Consider the following 20,209-nt stretch of genomic DNA (forward strand, 5'->3'; position numbering starts at 1 on the left):
TAATAGCAATTTTTCATAGTATTGTAGTTTGCCTAGAGGTCCAATGGCACCCACGCTGAACATGAGGATTTTATAAAAGAGGGATTTAATGGAAGGCCATATTTTGCTGTCTGGAATAAGTAGATATCCCCTCAATGCTATAGCTCTATTCAGACCTTCAATACTTCCACTTGGAGATGAGCCTTTTCTTACCCCAGGAAGATGCTTTTGTAACTCAGCCACAGTATTAAGGTGAACATATATGTACACTCATGACACCAGGATCCCTATCTTTCTCCTCCAAGGAAGTCAAGTCTATTAATCTTCAGTGTAAGTAGGCAGAATGAGGTGGTACCAGCTAGCCCATAAAGTAATAGGTGGTAGTGTATATCTGTGGATATGGATCCTTTTAAAATAATGATTCTGTTTTTTAAAAGGACATCTTTTTACTCCCTAGATCTCAAAAACAGCTCTGTTTATAAGGCAATAAAACTGACTGTATAAAGAAGGTGAAATCCTCCGTTAACATTAAAAGGGAGCTTTATACAGACAGAAATGTACAGTGTCTACATCCAGGAATTTTTTTTTTTTTAAAAAAAGATGAATGATTGCATCTCAAATTTGTAACAGGTGCATTAGATTATAAATCTATACATCTAAAAGCTGGAGGGCTGCTGGATCGCAGGGCCAGCTTCACACCCACTTAGATCTCCTCTAATCTGGTTATCTTTGATTTGGTTGTCTTCCGACCGCATATACATCAGGAACACTGTAACAGTGGCAAAAGTCGCAGCGTTTACAGGGAAAGCCCGGAGAAGCGTGGATGTGAGACCCCTGGTGAACACTCTCAAGCCTTCGGCATGGTAGCTTTTCCTAACACAGTCCAGAATCCCCTGATATCGCACGACTCCACCAACTCCATCAGCCTGAAGGCGGGACTTGATCACGTCAACCGGGTATGTTGATAGCCAGGAGACAATTCCAGACATGCCTCCAGCCAAAAGCAGTTTTGGGATAATGTAACTGTCCTCCGCCTCACAGCCCAGGTATCTGGTTAGGCAGTCATAAGTCAAAAAGTAGAAACCAAAGCTGGGGGTCTCCCGCATGAATGTGGAAGCCATTCCCCGGTTGATGCCCCTCAGGCCTTCTTTGCGGTAGATCTTAATCAAGCAGTCCAGGGAGTTTTTGTAGTTCTTGGACTTCAACTTGTATTCGCCCGTTCCTTGGAGCTGCATTCGCGTCTTAGCCAGTTCCATGGGGCAGCAGATGACGCACTGGATGGCACCTGCTGCTGAACCTGCAAGGAACTGGTTTAGCGGTGTGTCCTTCCCAAGAGCACGGATCGTGTTCCCTTGCACCCCAAACACAAGGGCATTAATGAAGGTAAGTCCCATCATAGGTGACCCAATACCTTTATACAGTCCAAAGGCCTAGGAGAGAAAAAGACAAAAATTGCCATATTAAGAACCATCTTAAGGACTCCAGAAACAAATGTTAAGTTCCTTTGAATGGCTTGAAGCAAAACAGACCTTCCCCAAATATCCTCCAGGTATTTCTGACTACAACTACCTTCACCCACAGCAAATGACTACAATATGCAGGAATTATATTACAATCCAAAATATCTGAAGACCACAGCATTGGCTAAAGAACGATGATGATGATTATATATTTATACACCGCTTTTTCTCACCACAAGGAAACTCAATACTATACTATATATTATAATCATGTATTTATTTGTATCCTGCTTTTATTTGTAGTTGAGATCAAATGTGACTCACAATTATTAAAAGTACAATTTAAAATCGGCATCATACAAGCAGGTAAAAACATTTAAATAGTTAAAATACTATACAGCAGCCTCCTGGCTTGCTCTTAGAAATGTTATTCTTTAAAAGCCTGCTTGAATAAAAGTTGCAAGGGCTGCAAGGAAGGCCATTCTGTCTTCCCTGGGCAGGGAGTTCCAAAGTTGAGAGGTGCCACCAAGAAAGCCTTCTCTTGGGTCCCCACCATCCGAGATTGCAATAGTTGAGGGACTGACCGAAGAGTCTTTCCTGATGATCTTGGCCTGGGCAGGTTCATACCCAGAGATATGATCTGCCAAATAGTCTGGTCCTGAGCCATAGAGTAATAAGGTCTTCATAGGTATTTTGGACTGAAACTCTCATCTGGGCTGGGAGTATGAATGCCTGTCAGCCTCTGCTAGAATGGCCAATGGTTAGAGGTCCTGGGATTGGTAATCCCAAAACATATGGAATGCATCACATAATTTACCCATGAACTAGGTTAAAATTAATACCTTCCCAATTAACTAGGAAGAACCTCAGAACCATAGAAATCTGGGCTAACACTCTTTCCTGCCTCTTAAATTATGAGTATGTAAGAAAATCTGTTTTTAAGTACAATTGGACCTTCTCATTCATAGGGGTTAGGGCAGCAGGATCCTCGTGAAAGTGGAAAAACAAACATAGACCTATTTTTTTTTACCTCAGAAAACATTTATCTAGGTATTTGTAGGTTCTCCAGTATGATTCTATAATCCAAGTTCTTGCAGAAGTTGATCACAGAGAACCTACAAATGCTTTCATTCACATGCAGATATGGGTTCTGCAGCTAGGGAGGCCTTATGCAGGGCAGCAGATGTGATGGCATCAAATGCAGCAATCCGTGAATAACAAAATCCATGATTGCTTGAAACTGAAAATGTGGAGATTGCTGTAATCCATGACTATATGAACAAACATAATTATTTACTAGATTTAGCAGTAACTAATCAATATTCACACCACACCAACTGCCAGAAAACACATAAGTGAGCCAATCTGCTACCATGGTCACGCCCACCAACTGCGACTGACATATTCATAATCTAGAATCCAGTGGCTCATGACCAGGGAAGAAAAAGTAAAGAAGGCAAATTGTTGTCTTCTGCTATGGTTACTTCTTTAACACTGACTGAATTTTCTCTCATTAATTAAGAATTATACTGGGGTGGGTAAATTTAAGTTTTGTTTAATTTAGCTGTGTGATAGTGCTGAGCTGCATTTGAAAATTGACATGAATGTAACATATCTAAAGAGCTTTACTTGGGGGATTATATGATAATGTGATGTTGTCTATTGGATATGGTATTTGGTCCTCCTTTGTTTCCTCAGTGTGAATTACATACTAAATATAGGTTCCCATTAAGCCTCTTCAGAAGAAACTAGCAAATGTACTGTCAGATAAGTCTCAATTTGTTACAATTGGAGCAGCTAAATTCATTGTGTTGATAATGCAAGACCATTGCTCTCCAGGCTATCTAAAAGACTAAACATCTCTTTCCATTCCCTTACTATCTATCCCTTCTCTTCCTCCCTCTGTAACCTTCCTCCTTAACACCATTAACTCATAAGACATAGGGCAAGCCTAAAGGGCTCCATCATAGAAATTGATTCTAAAAAGGGATCAGCGAGTGAAAAAGCTTGGAAACCACTGCTGTAGGCACTTGCTAGGCCCTCAAGTGAAATTCTATAATATGCTTTACCTGGATCATAGAGTCGTATTGGAGAACCTAGCCAATGCCAAGAGAGAGTACCCATCTAGGGATCTCTACATTCACTGGCACCTCTCTATGTTTGGCTGCAGGAAAATTACAGGGAAAATGCAGGATTCAAATAATAAACTAAATTGCAAATTATGTATTAGGACTTCCATTTCAATAAGGATCTGTATTAGACTGTATTTTACCTTGCTGCAATTCAGAGTTATATTCTATCTTTAAGCTTATCTGGAAATTACTGGGTTGTAGATTATATATACAAGATTTTTGCTAAAATACAATAAAACACAGATGGACAGATAATGCTTCTTCGAATCATTCAAACTTAAAGCTTAATGAGATGCACTGGAACATGACACTTAATATTAATGAAATTAATAAAAGCTACCTGAAATGATAGGATAGAGAAAATTCTCTAAAATTTGCAAAAGATTTACAGATTCCCCTTTCCCAGACAGTGCAATACCAGTCTTCCAATGACTAGGTGGAATATTCTCTATCAAGGAACAAATGGCACATTATGGGCATAACAGTCCTTGGTTTCAATTATTTTTTTAAAAAAGCCACAGAAACAAATTTGTTTTATGCCTTCAATATCTTGAGATAATCCTGAAACAAACTGGGATTTAACATTTGATTGAGCATCACCAGTCATAACCCTAGAAATTGTATTTTAAACCAAATGAACATCAGGGCTCCAGTTTTGAAGATTAAAAACATTTGTCAAAGGGACAAATCTTCTCTATGAGGGAAGCCCTACATAGACTATACCGCTGTAATCTAACCCCTAAAGGGGATAAGAGCTCAACTAAAATCTCCAAAAGGCCATTATTTGATTCAAGATGAAGGTGGGCATACAGACACAACTTTAATTGGCATATAGAAGCTGTACAGTAGCTACTTTCTATCATGTTTACAGAATGAGAGATGTCCCAGAGCATATGTGGGAAGCCTACCAGTAGCATCACCTCAAAGCAACACCACCCACTTTCTGAGGAGAGTATAACACTACAGGTTGGAGGAGCTACAACATGACCTCCTCCTGAGTGATTGTAATGTTGCCACAAAGACATAGGAAACAGTTTCCTATAGAAGCTCCTATAGTCTTAGACCAAGATTCCACATTGTGTCAATACAATGTCAATATCTACTAGGAAAGATATATTATGTTTCCATTCTGCAACTCCTGGGTTGAACAGCAACACAGTGGAACAAATGGTGTGTAATTGTGTACCTTCAAGTCGTTTTTACTTTATGGTGACTCAAGTGCAAACCTAGTGCAAACTCGGCAAGATTTTTTCAGAGAGGATTTGTCATTGCTGTTCTCTAGGGCAGAGAGGTGTGACTTGTCATCCACTGAGTTTCCATGGTTCAGTGTGGATTTGAACCCTGGTTCCCAATTGTTTCTAGTCTTTGATTTGGAAAATTAAGGGACTAGAGATATTGGGGCACTGTGCATCAACACTAGGAATCATATTGTAAATATATGTTGGATGATGGATCACAACAAAGAATTTCAGAAGGAAACCAGCTTTTGTAGATCATGAAAAATTATGAATCACTCAAAATTCAAAACGCTACACTCTGCTGACCCTTGAACAAACTGAGAATGTATAGAGTTGTCATCAGGGACTGTAACCAACCACACGGTGTATATTTGAACATTATTAAGTGAACTTTAAAGCACACCTCCAATGATTCCCCATGTTGAGCTCTCCTTTCACCATGCTTAACTGGATATGAACATTGTATATTGTTCACAAAATTCACTCCACATGTATAATGCAACTTTCATCAATTTATGTCACCATAGGCTGAATATTTCTTATCTAAAATGCTTGAAATTTGAGGGAGGGATCTAAACATGAAGTGAATCTATGCATCATATACACCTTATATTTATTTATTTATTTACAGTATTTATATTCCGCCCTTCTCACCCCGAAGGGGACTCAGAGCGGGTCACATTGCACATATAAGGCAAACATCCAATGCCATAACATAGAACAGAGGCGGGCCTCGAACTCATGACCTCTTGGTCAGAGTGATTTGTTGCAGCTGGCTGCTAACCAGCCTGTGCCACAGCCCAGTGTTTCATCCATTGTAAGATGCCACTGACTCTAAGATGCACACTAATTTCAAGTTTTTGTTCTGAAAGAAATAAAATAGAAGATGTGCTACTGGAGAAGGAGAGGGAACAAGGGGGTGTAGGAAGCGGTTGTTATTCTGGATCCCCACTGCATTCCTGTCCTTACTGCACCTTACCTTTTACCACACTGCCTGGCTGTCCTGGAAAGGCTCCAGAAAGCCTCCCCAATCCTGCACCCAATGCTGCTCCCCTGCCCTGAATTTCTCTTTTTGAGCTCTTGTAAAGGGGTTATTGTTGTCTTTCGTGCTGCTGCTTCCTCCCACTGCTAACTCAGCAGGACTGATATGCATGGATTCTCCTCTCAGGGCTGCCACTACTGCTCATTGTCGCTTCTGTCTAAAAAAAGAGCTTGAGGAATGGTGCCGGATGACAAAGTAGGAGCACAGCCAGCAGAAAGCAGGTAGAGAGCAAGAGGCGAACAATTAAGAATGGAGGAGGCAGCGGCAAAGAGACGGGAAGAAGCAGCAGTAGTGTGTGCCAGAAGTGTGAGGCAGCAATGAAGGGGAGAAGCATTGAAGAGTCACTACCTCATGCTCCTGGCACGCATCGCTTCTTCTTGTCTCGGCTCTTCACCACTGCCAACTGCACTCTTGATGGCTGCTGCTTCCTCCCCACGTGCTGGCTTCCCTCCCAGTCTCTCACCCACCACCACTCCAGATCCTCTTTAAAAAAAAAACCCAAACAAACCACAAATCTAGGATGTGAACAATTCTATGATACACCCCTTTTTGGAACCTTGCTTTTGGGGTAAAAAGGCACATTTAGAATTGGTGAAATACAATACATAGCCTGAAGGTAGTTTCATACAATATTTTTGATAATAATCAGCAACCACTCATGTGGATGATCTCGGATTTTTTTTTGTATTCTGGACAAAGAATGCTCAATCCATATCAGGCTACAGCCCAATGTCTTACAAAAAGGTCCCCATGCCTGGCTATTTGTATTTGAATAGCCCCCCCCACCCCACACACACACACAATGTGAAGCTATTCACATTCATTCTGCAAGAACTCACCGATTCTTGCTTTATGATCGACTGGAAACAATGCAAGGTCCCCCGGTAAAGTGGCTTCTCTACATTTTGAACTTGAAGGCGTACCTGCAAAATGTAACAAGGATTTACTGAGATGGCAAAAAACCCAGCACTCAGCATGAGAATATCTTTATTTGGGTACATACAAAGTAGCTATGTGCACACACACTTATGACATTACAAGCCCTCAAAAGGTGATGAAAGAATACTATGGATTTGGGGAATCTCTCAATTTTGGGTCAAGAGTACAGGAGTGGTCACTAAACAGTGCTCTCATTTAAGTGAGGCAGCCACTGCAATACCTTTGCACTTAATTCAGCAGCCGCTGCAACGATTCTGGCTCTCCGCAGTCTTATCAGCACATTTTATTCTTCTGAACCAAGATATATGTCCAGCAGGGATTTCGTGTGAAACCAGAAATAGCCGAATTTAGATTGATTTATAAATGGTTACTTACCCGATTGCCTGTGGTGACTTGAGGATTTTCTCCAGGCAAGCAGGCATGGATTTTTTTGTTTGAGGCCACAATTGATGAAACGGTTATGTGATACCTTGACTTTTACAAACCCAATTAGTATTATCAGAATTAAAAAATCTAAATAAATTCCAGTCCATGTAAATCTTTGTGAAATTTGCCAGAGCAATAAACCTTGGTATTTAAGGATCTATTTTTGGAACCTAAACATTCTTTAAAAAGAGTAATATATTTAACCAATATGTCTTCAGAACATATCAAAGCTAGAAAATCTAAGAGCATCTGTCTGGTAACACATTGTTACAAGCTTGTCCCGAATATATTTTTAAATAAAAAATGCCATTGAGTTATGTCAGTTCCCCTTTCTCCTCTGCATCTACATTGCCAAGTTCTATTGCATGATATCTCAGAATATTACAGACTTGCATTTGAACACAACTGAGTGTGAAACCACAAACCAACCAAGTGGAAAGACCTAAAGAAATTATTAATACAAGTGTGGCAGTTGGTATGCAGGGAAAATAAACATATAAATAATGAGCTCCAAATTTAAAGGAGTGGGTGAAATAAAATTTGCAATGCAAGAGATCTTGTTTCTCAAACATATTTACACATGGTCAACTTTAAGCACAAAGGGGACAAAGCAATATTCACACTACAGAACAAATTGCAAAAGTTAGAGGTTGTTTTATTTTAAAAAGGTCATTCTCTAAATCAACCTTGCAGGCCCCACTCCCTCCATTCCAAAGCATTAGAAACATCATAAAAACTTAAAAGGGGGGAATAAAGGAATGCATTATAAATGGTTTCCTAGTTGTTTGTTTGTTTGTTTATAAAACTCGAACTAGTAGTCATACATGTTGGAATAAATGAAGACCGAGAGAAACAGAATGTTCACCTGGTCTATACTTACTAGGTAACTCTCCCGTGATGAGGCTTATCTGTCATCTACAACAAAGTAACACTTTTGCTGTTAATGAAGACAGCCCCTAGCTTAAAAAGTAAAGGCAGTTAAGCAACAAAGCAATTGTACACATGACATCAATAAACTGGGGTGGAAGGGGTAAAAAAGAGTAGCCACTCGGAGATTTTGTTTAGATTCAGTTCAGTATCATTTACGTTTTACATTGTCCCACCAATCCCACAAGCTGTTTGCAGAGTTTGAAATAATTTCTTGTTTTTCTATTTTGGTTTTGGGGCTAAAACTCCCCAAATCCTTCAGCTAGCAGCCATTCCGGCTGGGCAAACCTGGGAGTTTTTGCCTCACTTCTACAGGCTCTGGCTGTGCAGAGAGCATTATTTTAAATCCCAAGAACTTGGCTTTATTTTGAAAAATTAAAATTATCCTCCAGAAATGTGATTTTAAAAAGAAACCCCACTTAACAGCATTTAGCCATTCAGCCACCCAGAAAAGCATTACAACTTTGAATACAGGAAGAGAGCTCCAGATGGACAGATATTTGGGGGCAATTCTGCCATCCTGTGCACACTTTCCTGGGTGCAAGTTGCCCAGTGGGACTGATTTCCAAATCAACATATATAGGATCAGACTGCAAGAGGATCTTGAAACAGAGTTTTCCCTCTTGGTATGCATAGAGATCCCATACTAATCAACAACACAGGAACAAGCCAAATATAACTGAATTGGGTTTCTGTTTCTGTAAAGGATTTCAGTTTACACCCCGACCTTGAATACATTTGCTTTGCATGTACTTCCAAGCAAACTCGTTTTCAAGTAAACATGTTTCTTGGTTTCATGGTATGAAGAAGCCACAGTGCAGCCACTAAGAAAGTTTGTGTCTGGCCAATGTGTGGTCTCATAGTAGAAGAAAAGTGGTACCATAGTATTATATGTGCTATACCAGCACTTTACCAATTGAAGCTAATTTTTAAAGGTGACAATAAATACAATGTTCTGATATTTTGTCTTGTTCTGAAAATGTGCTCATTAGATGAATGAAGGAGTACAGAGATAGGTATTTCTCTCATTTAATAACAAAGGGGGAATCAATGGAATTTAACTGATAAGATTTCTGGACCAAAGAATGCATGAGATGACTAGAAAAGGTGAAGCTGCAAGCCAAGAGCCTTCATCATTTATAATACTTGCATTCTAGGAAACACTAGGCTTATTTATAATCACTGACGTATTACTGGCACACTCTCTGCCACGACTTGGAAACTCACAAACCATATGAAATAACTGGATTTAAGCCCATTTACTCTGGTTTGTGTCTGTGATACGCTGGTCCTCAGAAGTCAACCTAGATGCAGATATGCCACGCATCTGAATGAACCCGCAGTTCACTTTCTGCTGTTATTTTAAGATACCATATAAAGATATTATTTAGCATTTGTACAGGAACACTTAGTCAGGTCTCTCCAAAACAAAGAAGAAATTTAAACTGATATAGAACTGTTTGTCTTCAAGTAATATATTTCAATGTCTCAAATAGAGACAGGGAGAACTGACATTTAAAAATGTACAAGACTGTTTTTATTTGGCGTTTAGAAACACATGAAACAGTAAGACTGTTTCTTCATGCAGCAAACAGCCATCTGTACAACGTAATTTTTTATTTTCAGTGCAGACTGGGAAAAATATTCACCAGATAACAATAAAGCAGATTTGAAGGAGTTTGGCATTTTATTTTGCAACTCTTGATGTTAATGAATATAATGCTTAGTTTTATTCTTTAGTATGTATTTAAATGAATCAGTGGGAGGACTATGCCATCTGGATCTCAGGATTATTCATTTTCTGCTGATAGTTAGACGTAAGTGTGAGGAAGCTGTTCTGCTTCAGTGTGAGTTTAAATCTAATTTGAGTTCTCCAAATCAGCATGTGGCCTGACAGGGTCTTAAACATGGAAGTTTCCCCACCACCACTGCTTCAATTATTAAAGGCCAGAGGTAGCTTCAACCTAGTGTTTATCATAAGTAAGCCAGTGGAAAGTTGACCCACCTTAACTGTGTCAAACGGATGTCCTACCAACACACCAGCGGCACCTGAAATAAAGCAAAAATACAGTTTCAGTACATCTAGTATTGCATTACTACAGCTACCGATGCAGAAGAGGCTGTTTGCCATGTTTAATATGAAATACCTAAACCACCCCCTTCCTTCCTATAAGACCCAGAGATGGTGGTCAGGCATTAAGAACTAATGCACTGCTCTGGACTAATAAGAATCTACAGTAGAGTCTCACTTATCCAACACTCGCTTATCCAACATTCTGGATTATCCAACGCATTTTTGTAGTCAATGTTTTCAATACATCATGATATTTTGGTGCTAAATTAGTAAATACAGTAATTACTACATAGCATTACTGCGTATCAAATTACTTTTTCTGTCAAATTTGTTGTATAATATGATGTTTTGGTGCTTAATTTGTAAAATCATAACCTAATTTGATGTTCAATAGGCTTTTCCTTATGCCTCCTTATTATCCAACATATTCGCTTATCCAACATTCTGCCGGCCCGTTTATGTTGGATAAGTGAGAGTCTACTGTAATTAAGAATGGGGGTGAGACAACAGGAAGTGAGAGAAATTTAATCTCTGAAGAGAAATTCACTCCTGAAAAGAGGTATCATGAGGAAAAGGTGTGTTAACTGAAGCATTCTCACCAATCCTTGTTTCCACAACAAGCCAAATTTTTCAAAATCCAATTATCACAGGGACAGAACGTGAGGTGCAGTCTTCTGAACAGAGACACAGACAGCAACACAAAAACCACAGGTGTTAACCCTTCCCTATGATGTCCAAACTATCCATCTATCTGTCTGTCTGTCTGTGTGTGTGTGGGCTGGAGTTACATTTAATAAATAATAATAATAATAATAATAATAATAATAATAATAATAATAATAATAATTTTTATACCCCACCACCATTTCCCTGAAGGGAGTCAGGGCGGCTTACATATGGGACAGAAAGTCCAGCACAAAAAAGCAAAAAAAATCAATTAAAACAAAACCACCACTAAAATAAAATAAAAACATAAAATACAACAATCCATATAAACACAATTAAACATAAGAGAAAAACAGCAGCATTGAGGTTCCATCAGACCGTAGTCAACAAAACCAATGACCAAAAATTACAAAAATGGGCGTGACCAGGTTATAAAAGGGTCGGGCATGGGATAGTGCAAAACGACGTACCATAGGGCCGAGGAAATGGATGAAGTACAGAGAACAGAGTACTATTTGGTGACCTGGAGACTGGGCATTTATAGCTAGGGACTAGTTGTTCTCAAGTGCTTGCTGGATCAATCAGATTTTCAGATCTCTACAAAAGGAGAACAGTGTGGGGGCTTGCCTAATCTCCCTGGGGAGGGCATTCCAAAGCTGGGGGGTCACCACTGAGAAGGCCCTCTTCCTCGTCCCCACCAACCGTACTTGAGACAGTGTACTTGTTCCGACTTATATACAAATTCAGCTTAAGAACCTACAGAACCTATCTTGTTTATAACTTGGGGACTGCCTATATATGGATTATATGGCAATGTAGACTCATATAATCTATTTCAAACAAGATATTGGTGTAGTAGTTGAGCTACGAATTTGGATACCAGGATTTCATTCCTGGCTCTGCCATCTTGGGCAAGTCACTATCTCAGCCCCAGAAGAAGGCAAAGACAAACTCCCTCTGAACCAATCTTGCCAAATTTTTTTGCAAAAGATGTGTTAGGGTTGTTTGACGGGTATCATATGTTAGAAACAACTTCAGCCATATCCTGCCCAAGTCTATAGTCCTCATCAAGGAAATAGATAGGTAGCAATCAGGATTAGGCTAGAGAAGATCTTCCCCATTATCCTCCCTGAATGCCTGTTGTCTATGCCTGCCTTTCTCTCTCTCTATTCCCTCCTCCCATCTCATTGATGACGCAGACTGATATTTCTCAGGTTGCATGCCTTTTGTGTTAAGTTACCAAGACCTCATGTTCAGTGAGTTCTCAATAAGTCTTTGTGTCAGAGTGGAATGCAGAATTTAGTTTTGAGTCTTTCCTTAGGTTTGATCTTAGATGGAAAAGGAGATTATACCAAATCTCTACTTAGATGTAGCTAGACAGTTTAGCCTCATCTTTTCTATCTAGAAAATGTAGTCGGTCATGTTTTTAATAAACCTCTTGAAACTTAAGGTAAGACTCTGCTACTCATTGTTTTGAAGCTCAATATCTCTTCAGCCACACGGTTGCCTCCTGTTTTGCATAAGTAAGCTACTCTGCTGTGTTTTGTCTTTAAAATGCCAGTTATTTGGGGGGAAATTTCATAACAGAAGGCATGCAACAACAACTAACATTGGAATAACAACAAGCAGAGATAAATGTAGGTCTAGAAAATATTAAACAAAGAAAGAATGCCAACTAAAAAAAATTCCAGTTGGGGTGGACCATGGTTTCCAAGGTGGTTAAGGATGTCGGGAGCAGTAGTTCAACATACTTGGGAAAGTGACACATTGGAAAAGGCTTGTCTAATTTCCTTTTCACAAAACTGAATCATTTCTTGACTTAAGAAATGCTGAGGTCTCTTTGCCACCATGATAGTAAAGCACCAATGTCATGGGTACACTGCTACCCCAGTGTACCCATGGATGTGGTGGTGCAATAGGTTAAACCCTTGTGCCAGTTGAACTGTTGACCTGAAGGTTGAAGGTTCGAATCTGTGAGACAGGGTATAAATTCCTGTCTGTCAATCCTAGCTTCCCATGCAGGGACATGAGAGATGTCTCCCAGCAGGATGGCAACACATCCGGGTGTCCCCTGAGCAATGTCTTTGTAGATAGCCAATTCTCACACACCAGACTTGTCTCAATTTGCTTCTGGCACGATAAATAAAACTGCTGCTCCAGTGAAACTCTCAGGTAGGGATAAGAATATATTTCCTCTAGGAATCTCTAGGTCCTCCAGAATTGATTCTAGGATTGACTTATAGCAGAGATTGACCACATAGTCATATAGAGCAGTGTTTCTCAACCTGGGGGTTGTGAGGGGAGCGTCAGAGGGGGCGCCAAAGACTATCAGAAAATATGTATTTCTGATGGTCTTGGGAATCTCTTTGGCAGAGAAGGCTGAAGATCTCTCCACCTGTAATGGGGGTTCTGTGTGGTAAGTTTGGTCCACTTCTATCATTGGTGGGGTTCAGAATGCTATCTGTGGTGAACTATAAATCCTAGCAACTACCACTCCCAAACGTGAAGGTCTGTTTTCCCCAAACTCCACCAGTGTTCACATTTGGGTATATTGAGTATTCATGGCAAGTTTGGTCCAGATCCCTCATTGATTCCACAGTGCTCTCTTGACGTAGGTGAACTACAACTCCAAAACTCAAGGTCAATACCCACCAAATCCTTCCAGTATTTTCTGTTGGTCATGGGAGTTCTATATGACAAGTTTGGTTAAATTCCATTGTTGGTGGAGTTCAGAATGCTTTTTGATTGTAGGTCAACTATAAATCCCAGCAACTACAACCCCCAAATGACAAACTCACCCCCCAACCCCACCAGTATTCAAATTTGGGCATTTCAGGTATTCGTGCCAAATTTGGTCCAGTGAATGAAAATAGATTCTACATATCAGATATTTACCTTGCCATTCATAACAGCAGGTAAAATTACAGTTATGAAGTAGCAACGAAAATGTTATGATTGGGGGTCACCACAACATAAGGAACTGTATTGAGGGGTCAAGGCATTAGGAAGGTTGAGAATCACTGTTCTAGAGGATCTAAGTATTCTTAGAGGGAATACTATTCTAGGCTTATGTAGGTCCTCCAGCTGTAGGAACCCCACAAAAATGGGGAAAGTACAAATTAAAAAAATACATTTCTTCCTGAAAGAAAACCTCTTTTAAAAAAACTCTAAATCCTCCAGTGTGACTCTAAGATCAACTTGCATGGTTGGTCATAGAGGATTCAGAAATTCCCAGAGGGGTGTTCTGTGCCCCTAACTCTTGTGATAGTGAAGAACTTACTATACATCTTTTAAAATCTTTTGAAGTATCACAAGTTTCTAACCCAGGATTTCTCAACCAGGTTCTCTGAAACCCTAAGATTCCACAAGAGGTCATGATTTCAAAAAAGGAAGCTTTATTTGTTTCAGCTGCAGATACGATTTTATGTATGTTTTTCTTGCTCTAATCTGCTTCTGAAAAAAATCTGAATCGGGATCCTTTATTCTCATAGAATTTCAACTTGAATGTTCCAGATTCTCCTACTTAAAAAAAAACAATCAATTCCTCCATATATTTTTTTCTATTATAAAAATGTGTAAACTGATTCTGGAGAACTTTCACATCTCTAATCCAGAACACAGAACTCTAACAAGACACTATGGACAACAGGAAAGTCTGGTTTGTCTATATAAAGTGCAGGTTCATAGAATCATAGAGATAGAAGAGACCTTGTGGGCCATCTAGTCCAACCTAATGCCAAGAAGCAGGAAAATCGCATTCAAAGCACTCCCGACAGATGACCATCCAGCCTCTGTTTAAAAGCTTTTAAAGAAGGAGCCTCCACCATAGTCTGGGGCAGAGAGTTCCACTGCCTACCGGCTCTCACAGTTAGGAAGTTCTTCCTGATGTTCAGGTGGGATCTCCTTTCCTGTAGTTTGAAGCCATTGTTCCGAGTCCTAGTCTCCAGGGCAGCAGAAAACAAGCCTTCTCCCTCCTCTCTAAGACTTCCCCTCACATATTTATACATGACTATCATGTCTCCTCTCAGCCTTCTCTTCTACATAGGGCTTGTTCTCCCCTGATCATTTTAGTCACCCCCCCCTCTGGACATATTCCGGAATTGATGCTTTCACCTGCATTGAGTTTAAATGACCCATTCCCAAAATAATTCCAATTCTCTCACAATACAAACTTGAGCAAACCCAGTGCGATACTACACACCCCAACATTGCAGGAGTCGTTCTAAAACATAGGAAAGAGAAACGCAAAACCTTCCACAAGGGCTCGTGCTCTTGCCAGATTGTGGTAAAAAACCATTTCGTTGTCATAGGAAATGATGCAAGAACTTAAGAAAGATTTGCGCGCAAACATTTCATAACTTTGAGGAGGCTTACTATTTCAAGATTGCCACAATTTTCAGTTCTGATTCTGCCCTTGTCTTCAAGATTAGACCAGGGTTATTATCTAAAATGGTTGTAAATCCTACTCGCTGAAGCTCTTCGTGTAAGGACACTACTGTATGCTGCTGTGTAAATCGTATTAAAAACTACTTGGCAAGGCACTTGGCACTCACATAAGTGGCTTATGGTCTGCAGATGAAAAACCAAAGCACAGACTGTTCTACCTAACCTTATATTCTGCTTGCAAAGGGGAAGTGGACACAGAGAAGTCAACAGGCAAAGAGAAAAGAGTGCTTTGATAGGCCAAAGACTGTCAAATGTTCGTCGGCAAATCAACTTAAGGAATTTCCAAAGTGTTCATTCTATTGCAGCCAAAAAAACAACCACGTGGCTTCTGAAAGACTATGTACAGGCTATAAGGTTATTTATCATTAAAATACAGAAGTCTGAATCCTCCCATGATAGCGTTTCTGATGGATGTGAAAGTTACATAGAGAAGAAAGACAAGAAGAAGAAAACAAACTCACTTGAGGAGGGTTCTATGGATACCACGAATGGCTACAAAGACAAATGAATGAGCCACAGAAGAAATCAAGCCAAGACTGTCGGACTTTGAATGTATGCTGAGACTACAAGACTCACCGGAAAAGATAACAACACTATGCAACACCATTTTTGTTCCTAGGTCATAAATATCATTTCCTAATTGGTTCTATCATAAAAACATGGAAAAAAAGTTATTAAACTGCAAAAACTTTGTCTGTGTGGTCTGCACAAAAGGTTAAAAATATATACAAAAGGCTAAAAATGGAACATTGAAAAGCAAAAAACGACAGCCACAGAAACGAAGTTTCTGGAGTATAACAACTACTTTCAAAGTAATTACTGGACAATTAAATGGAAAATAACACTTTCAAAGCAGGAACAGAATTTTGTTACTTAGTGTAATTGTTTGGTAAAATAGAAAGCAATGGCTACAGTCCTGAATATGCAAGGTCATAAGCAAGGCAGCTGATGGGAGATCTCAGAAGAGTTGTGACAAATCAGAGTTAATGGCAAAGAATTAATATTTTGTTAACGGTAACCATCCTGAGTGGATGCATGATCTAAACCGTGAATGGCCTTGCAGCTTCAAAGCCTAGCTACTTCCTGCCTGGGAGAATCCTTTGTTGGGAGGTATTAGCTGGCCCCGATTATTTCCTAGGCTTTGAAGCTGCAAGGCCATTCAATGCTAATCAAGGTGGCTAACTGCAACATTCACACTTGCCTCAAACAGACATGAGTTCTTTCTCCCACCCTGAACATTCCACAGATATATAAACCCCACTTGCCTAGTTTCCAACAGACCTCACAACCTGTGAGAATGCCTGCCATAGATGTGAGTGAAATGTCAGGAGAGAATGCTTCTGGGACATGGCCATACAGCCTGGAAAACCTAGTGATTCCAGCCATGAAAGTCCTCAACAATGCATGCTTTCTTTTGTCAACAACCAGACCCCAACTGAGAGGGATGATCTTGGGGTTTTAGCAAAGGAAACTCGCCATAATGAAACTACCTATGCAGAGGCTGGGGCATCGCTTTGAAGGAATGCTTCTAGCTTTTTTTTTTTAACAAAGGTTCCATGATCTCACCACTTACTTAGAGAGACTTAAGGAGTTATTTTGCCCTCCAGGGAAATTTTAAAAAAAGGCTGTTGTTCTGACAAACCAGGAAGAAAACCATCCACATTCCCTTCAGGGCCCTCCCCCTTCAAGGTTTTTACTACAAGGAACATTCCAGGAAATGGTTTAACATCACCACCTGTGTTGTCGAAGGCTTTCATGGAAGGAATCACTGGGTTGCTGTGAGTTTTCTGAACTGTATGGCCATGTTCCAGAAACATTATCTCCTAATATTTAGCCCGCATCTATGATATAGTATCCCATTACATGTATATATTTAATAGCTGTTTGGATAGGAATCCTGGTAACTCTCCCAAATGTGGAATATATTAAAGTGTGAAATATAAATTGTGCTAAAGGCCACTGACAGAAAGCTGAAGGTAGCTGAGGATTAATCCCACAAGATACAAAATCAAAAAAAATTAATTACATCAGGGTGTAATTGAAGTAAAATCAGTAGGGAAGTGATCTGAAAGCTCAATGAAATCTATCCTTTTAGCATGTTCTGTTTCATTCAGATCACTCCAGTGTTCAGATGTAACGTTTCTGGAAATGTTGACACTGTAGAAAAAATTCCTTCCCCATTTTGTTTTGGGATACTGTAATGTAATCAGATGCGTTGATGAAAGTTGAAGTTTACACTGATCAAGCCTAAGTTATTTAATGCTTCACCAATGCCATTCTCAGCTCAGTTAGCATTTAAAATTATACCACTTGAAATATTTATGAATATAAACATATTTAGGTTGTTAAGTGTTTTCCGGGCTGTATGGTCATGTTCCAGAAGCATTCTCTCCTGACGTTTCACCCACATCTATGGCAGCCATCCCCAGAGGTTGTGAGGCATATTGGAAACTAGGCAAGTGGGGTTTATATATCTGCGGAAGGTCCAGGGTGGGAGAAAGAACTCTTTGTCTATTGGAGGCCAGTGTGAATGTTGCAATTAATCACCTTGATTAGCATTAATGGCCTTGCCAGCTTCAAGGCCTGGCTTCTTCCTGCCTAGGGGAATCCTTTATTGGGTGGTGTTAATTGGCCCTGATGTTTCCTGTTTGGAATTCCCCCGTTTTCTGAATGTTATTCTTTGTTTACTGTCCTGATTTTAAGAGTTTTTTTAAAAAAAGACTGGTAGGGCAGTAAATAAAGAACACTGCTCGGAAGACGGGAAATTTAAGCAAAGGCTGGATGGCCATCTGTGTGTGTGCTTTGAATGTGATTTCCTGCTTCTTGGCAGGATGTTGGACTGGATAGCCCATGAGGTCTCTTCCAGCTCTATGATTCTATGACAAGGAACAATCAGGGCCAGCTAACACCTCCCAACAAAGGATTTCCCCCAGGCAGGAATCAGCTAGGCTTTGATGCTGCAAGGCTTTTCAATGCTAATCAAGGTGATTAACTGCAACATTCACACTTGCCTCGGGCAGAAAAGTTTTTTCTCCCACCCTGGACCTTCCAGAGATATATAAACCCCACTTGCCTAGTTTCCAACAAACCTCACAACCCACAGATGTGGGTGAAATGCCAGCGGCCATGCAGCCCAGAAAACTCACAGCAACCCTGTGATTCCGGCCAGGAAAGCCTTCAACAACACATCTACATTCCCTTCAAGGCTTCTACTACAAGGAACATTCCAGGAAATGGTTCAACCACAAAAGGGATTAAAATCTACATCTTGACTATGGCATGGGCAAACTTGGGCCCTCCAGGTGTTTTGGACTTCAACTCCCACCATTCCTAACAGCCGGTAGGCTGTTAGGAATGGTGGGAGTTGAAGTCCAAAACACCTGGAGGGCCCAAGTTTGCCCATGCCATAGTCAAAGATTCCAAAAATCCAAAGAGAAACCCGCACAGATCCCAAACCCTCCTGTTCCCAAGCCTTTGCGCCTCGGCCGGCCTCATGTCTCGAATGGGAACGTCCTCTCCAACCCTGGACTGAATCCAGGCGACATCTTTCCGGGCAGAGGCGGAAACCTAACCCTAACCCTGGGGCCTAGAGAGCCCCGCATTCGCCGCCCATCCAGGCCCACATTTACTCCCCCATCCAGGCCCATTCACTCCTTCTCTCCCTCCAAAGACAATGCGCCTCAGGGGACAATGGGCCAAATGCCGCGGCGCGCCACTCCTGGGCTAGAAAAGCCCGGCTCATTGGGGACAAACGTTGGGGAATTAAAATAGAATCGCTCCCCTCCCTCTGGGTTTTCTAGTGGGGCAGATTGCCCATCCCTTTCTAATGCAAGCAAGGAAGGAAAGAAGCAGAAAAGCCTTCCTTGCGCATCCCAGCTGCAGTGCGCCAAGCCACGCAGGCAGCTCTCCCTCCAAAGGCGCAACGAGAGAGCCAGGCAGTCGCTGCCATCGAGCCCTCTCCTTCCCTCCTTTGCTTCCTCCCTTCCTTCCCTCTCTCCCTTCTTTCCCTCTCCTTTCCTTCCTTCTTTCCTCCCTTCCTCTTTCCCGCTTTCCTTCCTTCATTCCTTTCTTCCTTCTTGCAAGGGACCCGCTCTCACCTCCTACGCAGCCGGCGAGGAAATCCAGCGCCATGATCCTCTCCAAGGCGCGCCGTCGGCTCCCAAAAACCTCTCCTTCCTTTCCACACAAGAAAAAAACCCTTCTGCGATTCTTGTTCTCCTCGTTTTTTTTTGTTATTCCTTTGGGGAAGAAGTGCGGGAGGAAGGGAATCGGATACAGGGATGGAGGAGGAGGAGAAGGTACGCTTTGCAGAGGGGTCGCTTTGGAGAGGCTGGCCGGAGCCGACTCGGGTTTGCCTTCTTCTTCTTCTCCTTCCCACAAATACAAAGAGCGACGTCCCACCCGCCGCGGCTGCTTCTTCCTCGTCTTCTTCCTCCTCCTCTCTGGCCGTTTCTATTTCTGACGCCAAAAGCAGCAAAGAGGAGGAGGAGGGGAATGCGGGGGAAGCGCGGCGCCTTATCGGGAAGCGGCGGGGCCTCCAATCAGAGGTGTCGAGAGAGGCAACACCCTCCCGACGGGGAGGCTTCGGGGGGAGGCCCAGGGAAGCCACGCCCCCTCCCTCCCAGTTTCCCATACTCCAGCCCTCCAGGTGTTTGGGACTTCAATTCCCAGAGGCCTCCGCTGCTTCAGCCAACCAACAGGAACTCTGGGAGCTGGAGTCCAAAACGCCTGGCATTCCACCCTCAAGCGGCTTGAATTCCTGGCCATTGAACAAGCTGGCTAGGCCTTCTTTCTGGGAGTTCTTTCTCAGGCCACAGCCTGGACTACTGTTTCAGAAACAACTGCCATAGTTCCACTTCCACTGCCCTTGGTTCGGTTTT

At 41.3% G+C, this 20,209-nt stretch overlaps 1 protein-coding gene across 3 annotated transcripts; it reads right to left on the minus strand.

Annotated features, from left to right (window-relative positions):
• Positions 1 to 501: 501 nt before the first annotated feature.
• Positions 502 to 19,869, minus strand: slc25a29 (solute carrier family 25 member 29). Of its 3 annotated transcripts, XM_062968474.1 has the most exons (5): positions 19,427 to 19,869; positions 10,149 to 10,192; positions 8,097 to 8,131; positions 6,691 to 6,774; positions 502 to 1,409 (listed from the first exon to the last, which is right to left on the minus strand). In XM_062968474.1, exon 5 carries the CDS (start codon positions 1,374 to 1,376, stop codon positions 636 to 638), a length of 741 nt encoding a protein of 246 aa, XP_062824544.1. In that variant the 5' UTR covers positions 1,377 to 1,409; positions 6,691 to 6,774; positions 8,097 to 8,131; positions 10,149 to 10,192; positions 19,427 to 19,869; the 3' UTR covers positions 502 to 635. The 3 variants fall into 3 exon arrangements, with proteins under 3 accessions (XP_062824544.1, XP_003224884.1, XP_008115140.1); XM_003224836.4 differs by lacking the exon at positions 8,097 to 8,131; XM_008116933.3 differs by having other exon boundaries at positions 6,691 to 8,131.
• Between the last annotated feature and the right edge of the window lie 340 nt (positions 19,870 to 20,209).

Source organism: Anolis carolinensis, chromosome 1 (genome assembly GCF_035594765.1).
Source record: "Anolis carolinensis isolate JA03-04 chromosome 1, rAnoCar3.1.pri, whole genome shotgun sequence".
NCBI lineage: Eukaryota > Metazoa > Chordata > Lepidosauria > Squamata > Dactyloidae > Anolis > Anolis carolinensis.

Bases quoted from the DNA above. Each gene is read 5' to 3' on its own strand.
- slc25a29 (XM_003224836.4), bottom strand. From the start codon at position 19,460: ATGGCGCTGGATTTCCTCGCCGGCTGCGTAGGAG. The intron at 10,193-19,426 runs GTGAGAGCGGGT...GCTTTATTTCAG, and splicing joins CCTCGCCGGCTGCGTAGGAG to GTGCCGCTGGTGTGTTGGTA. The intron at 6,775-10,148 runs GTGGGTCAACTT...TACATTTTGCAG, and splicing joins ATCCGTTTGACACAGTTAAG to GTACGCCTTCAAGTTCAAAA.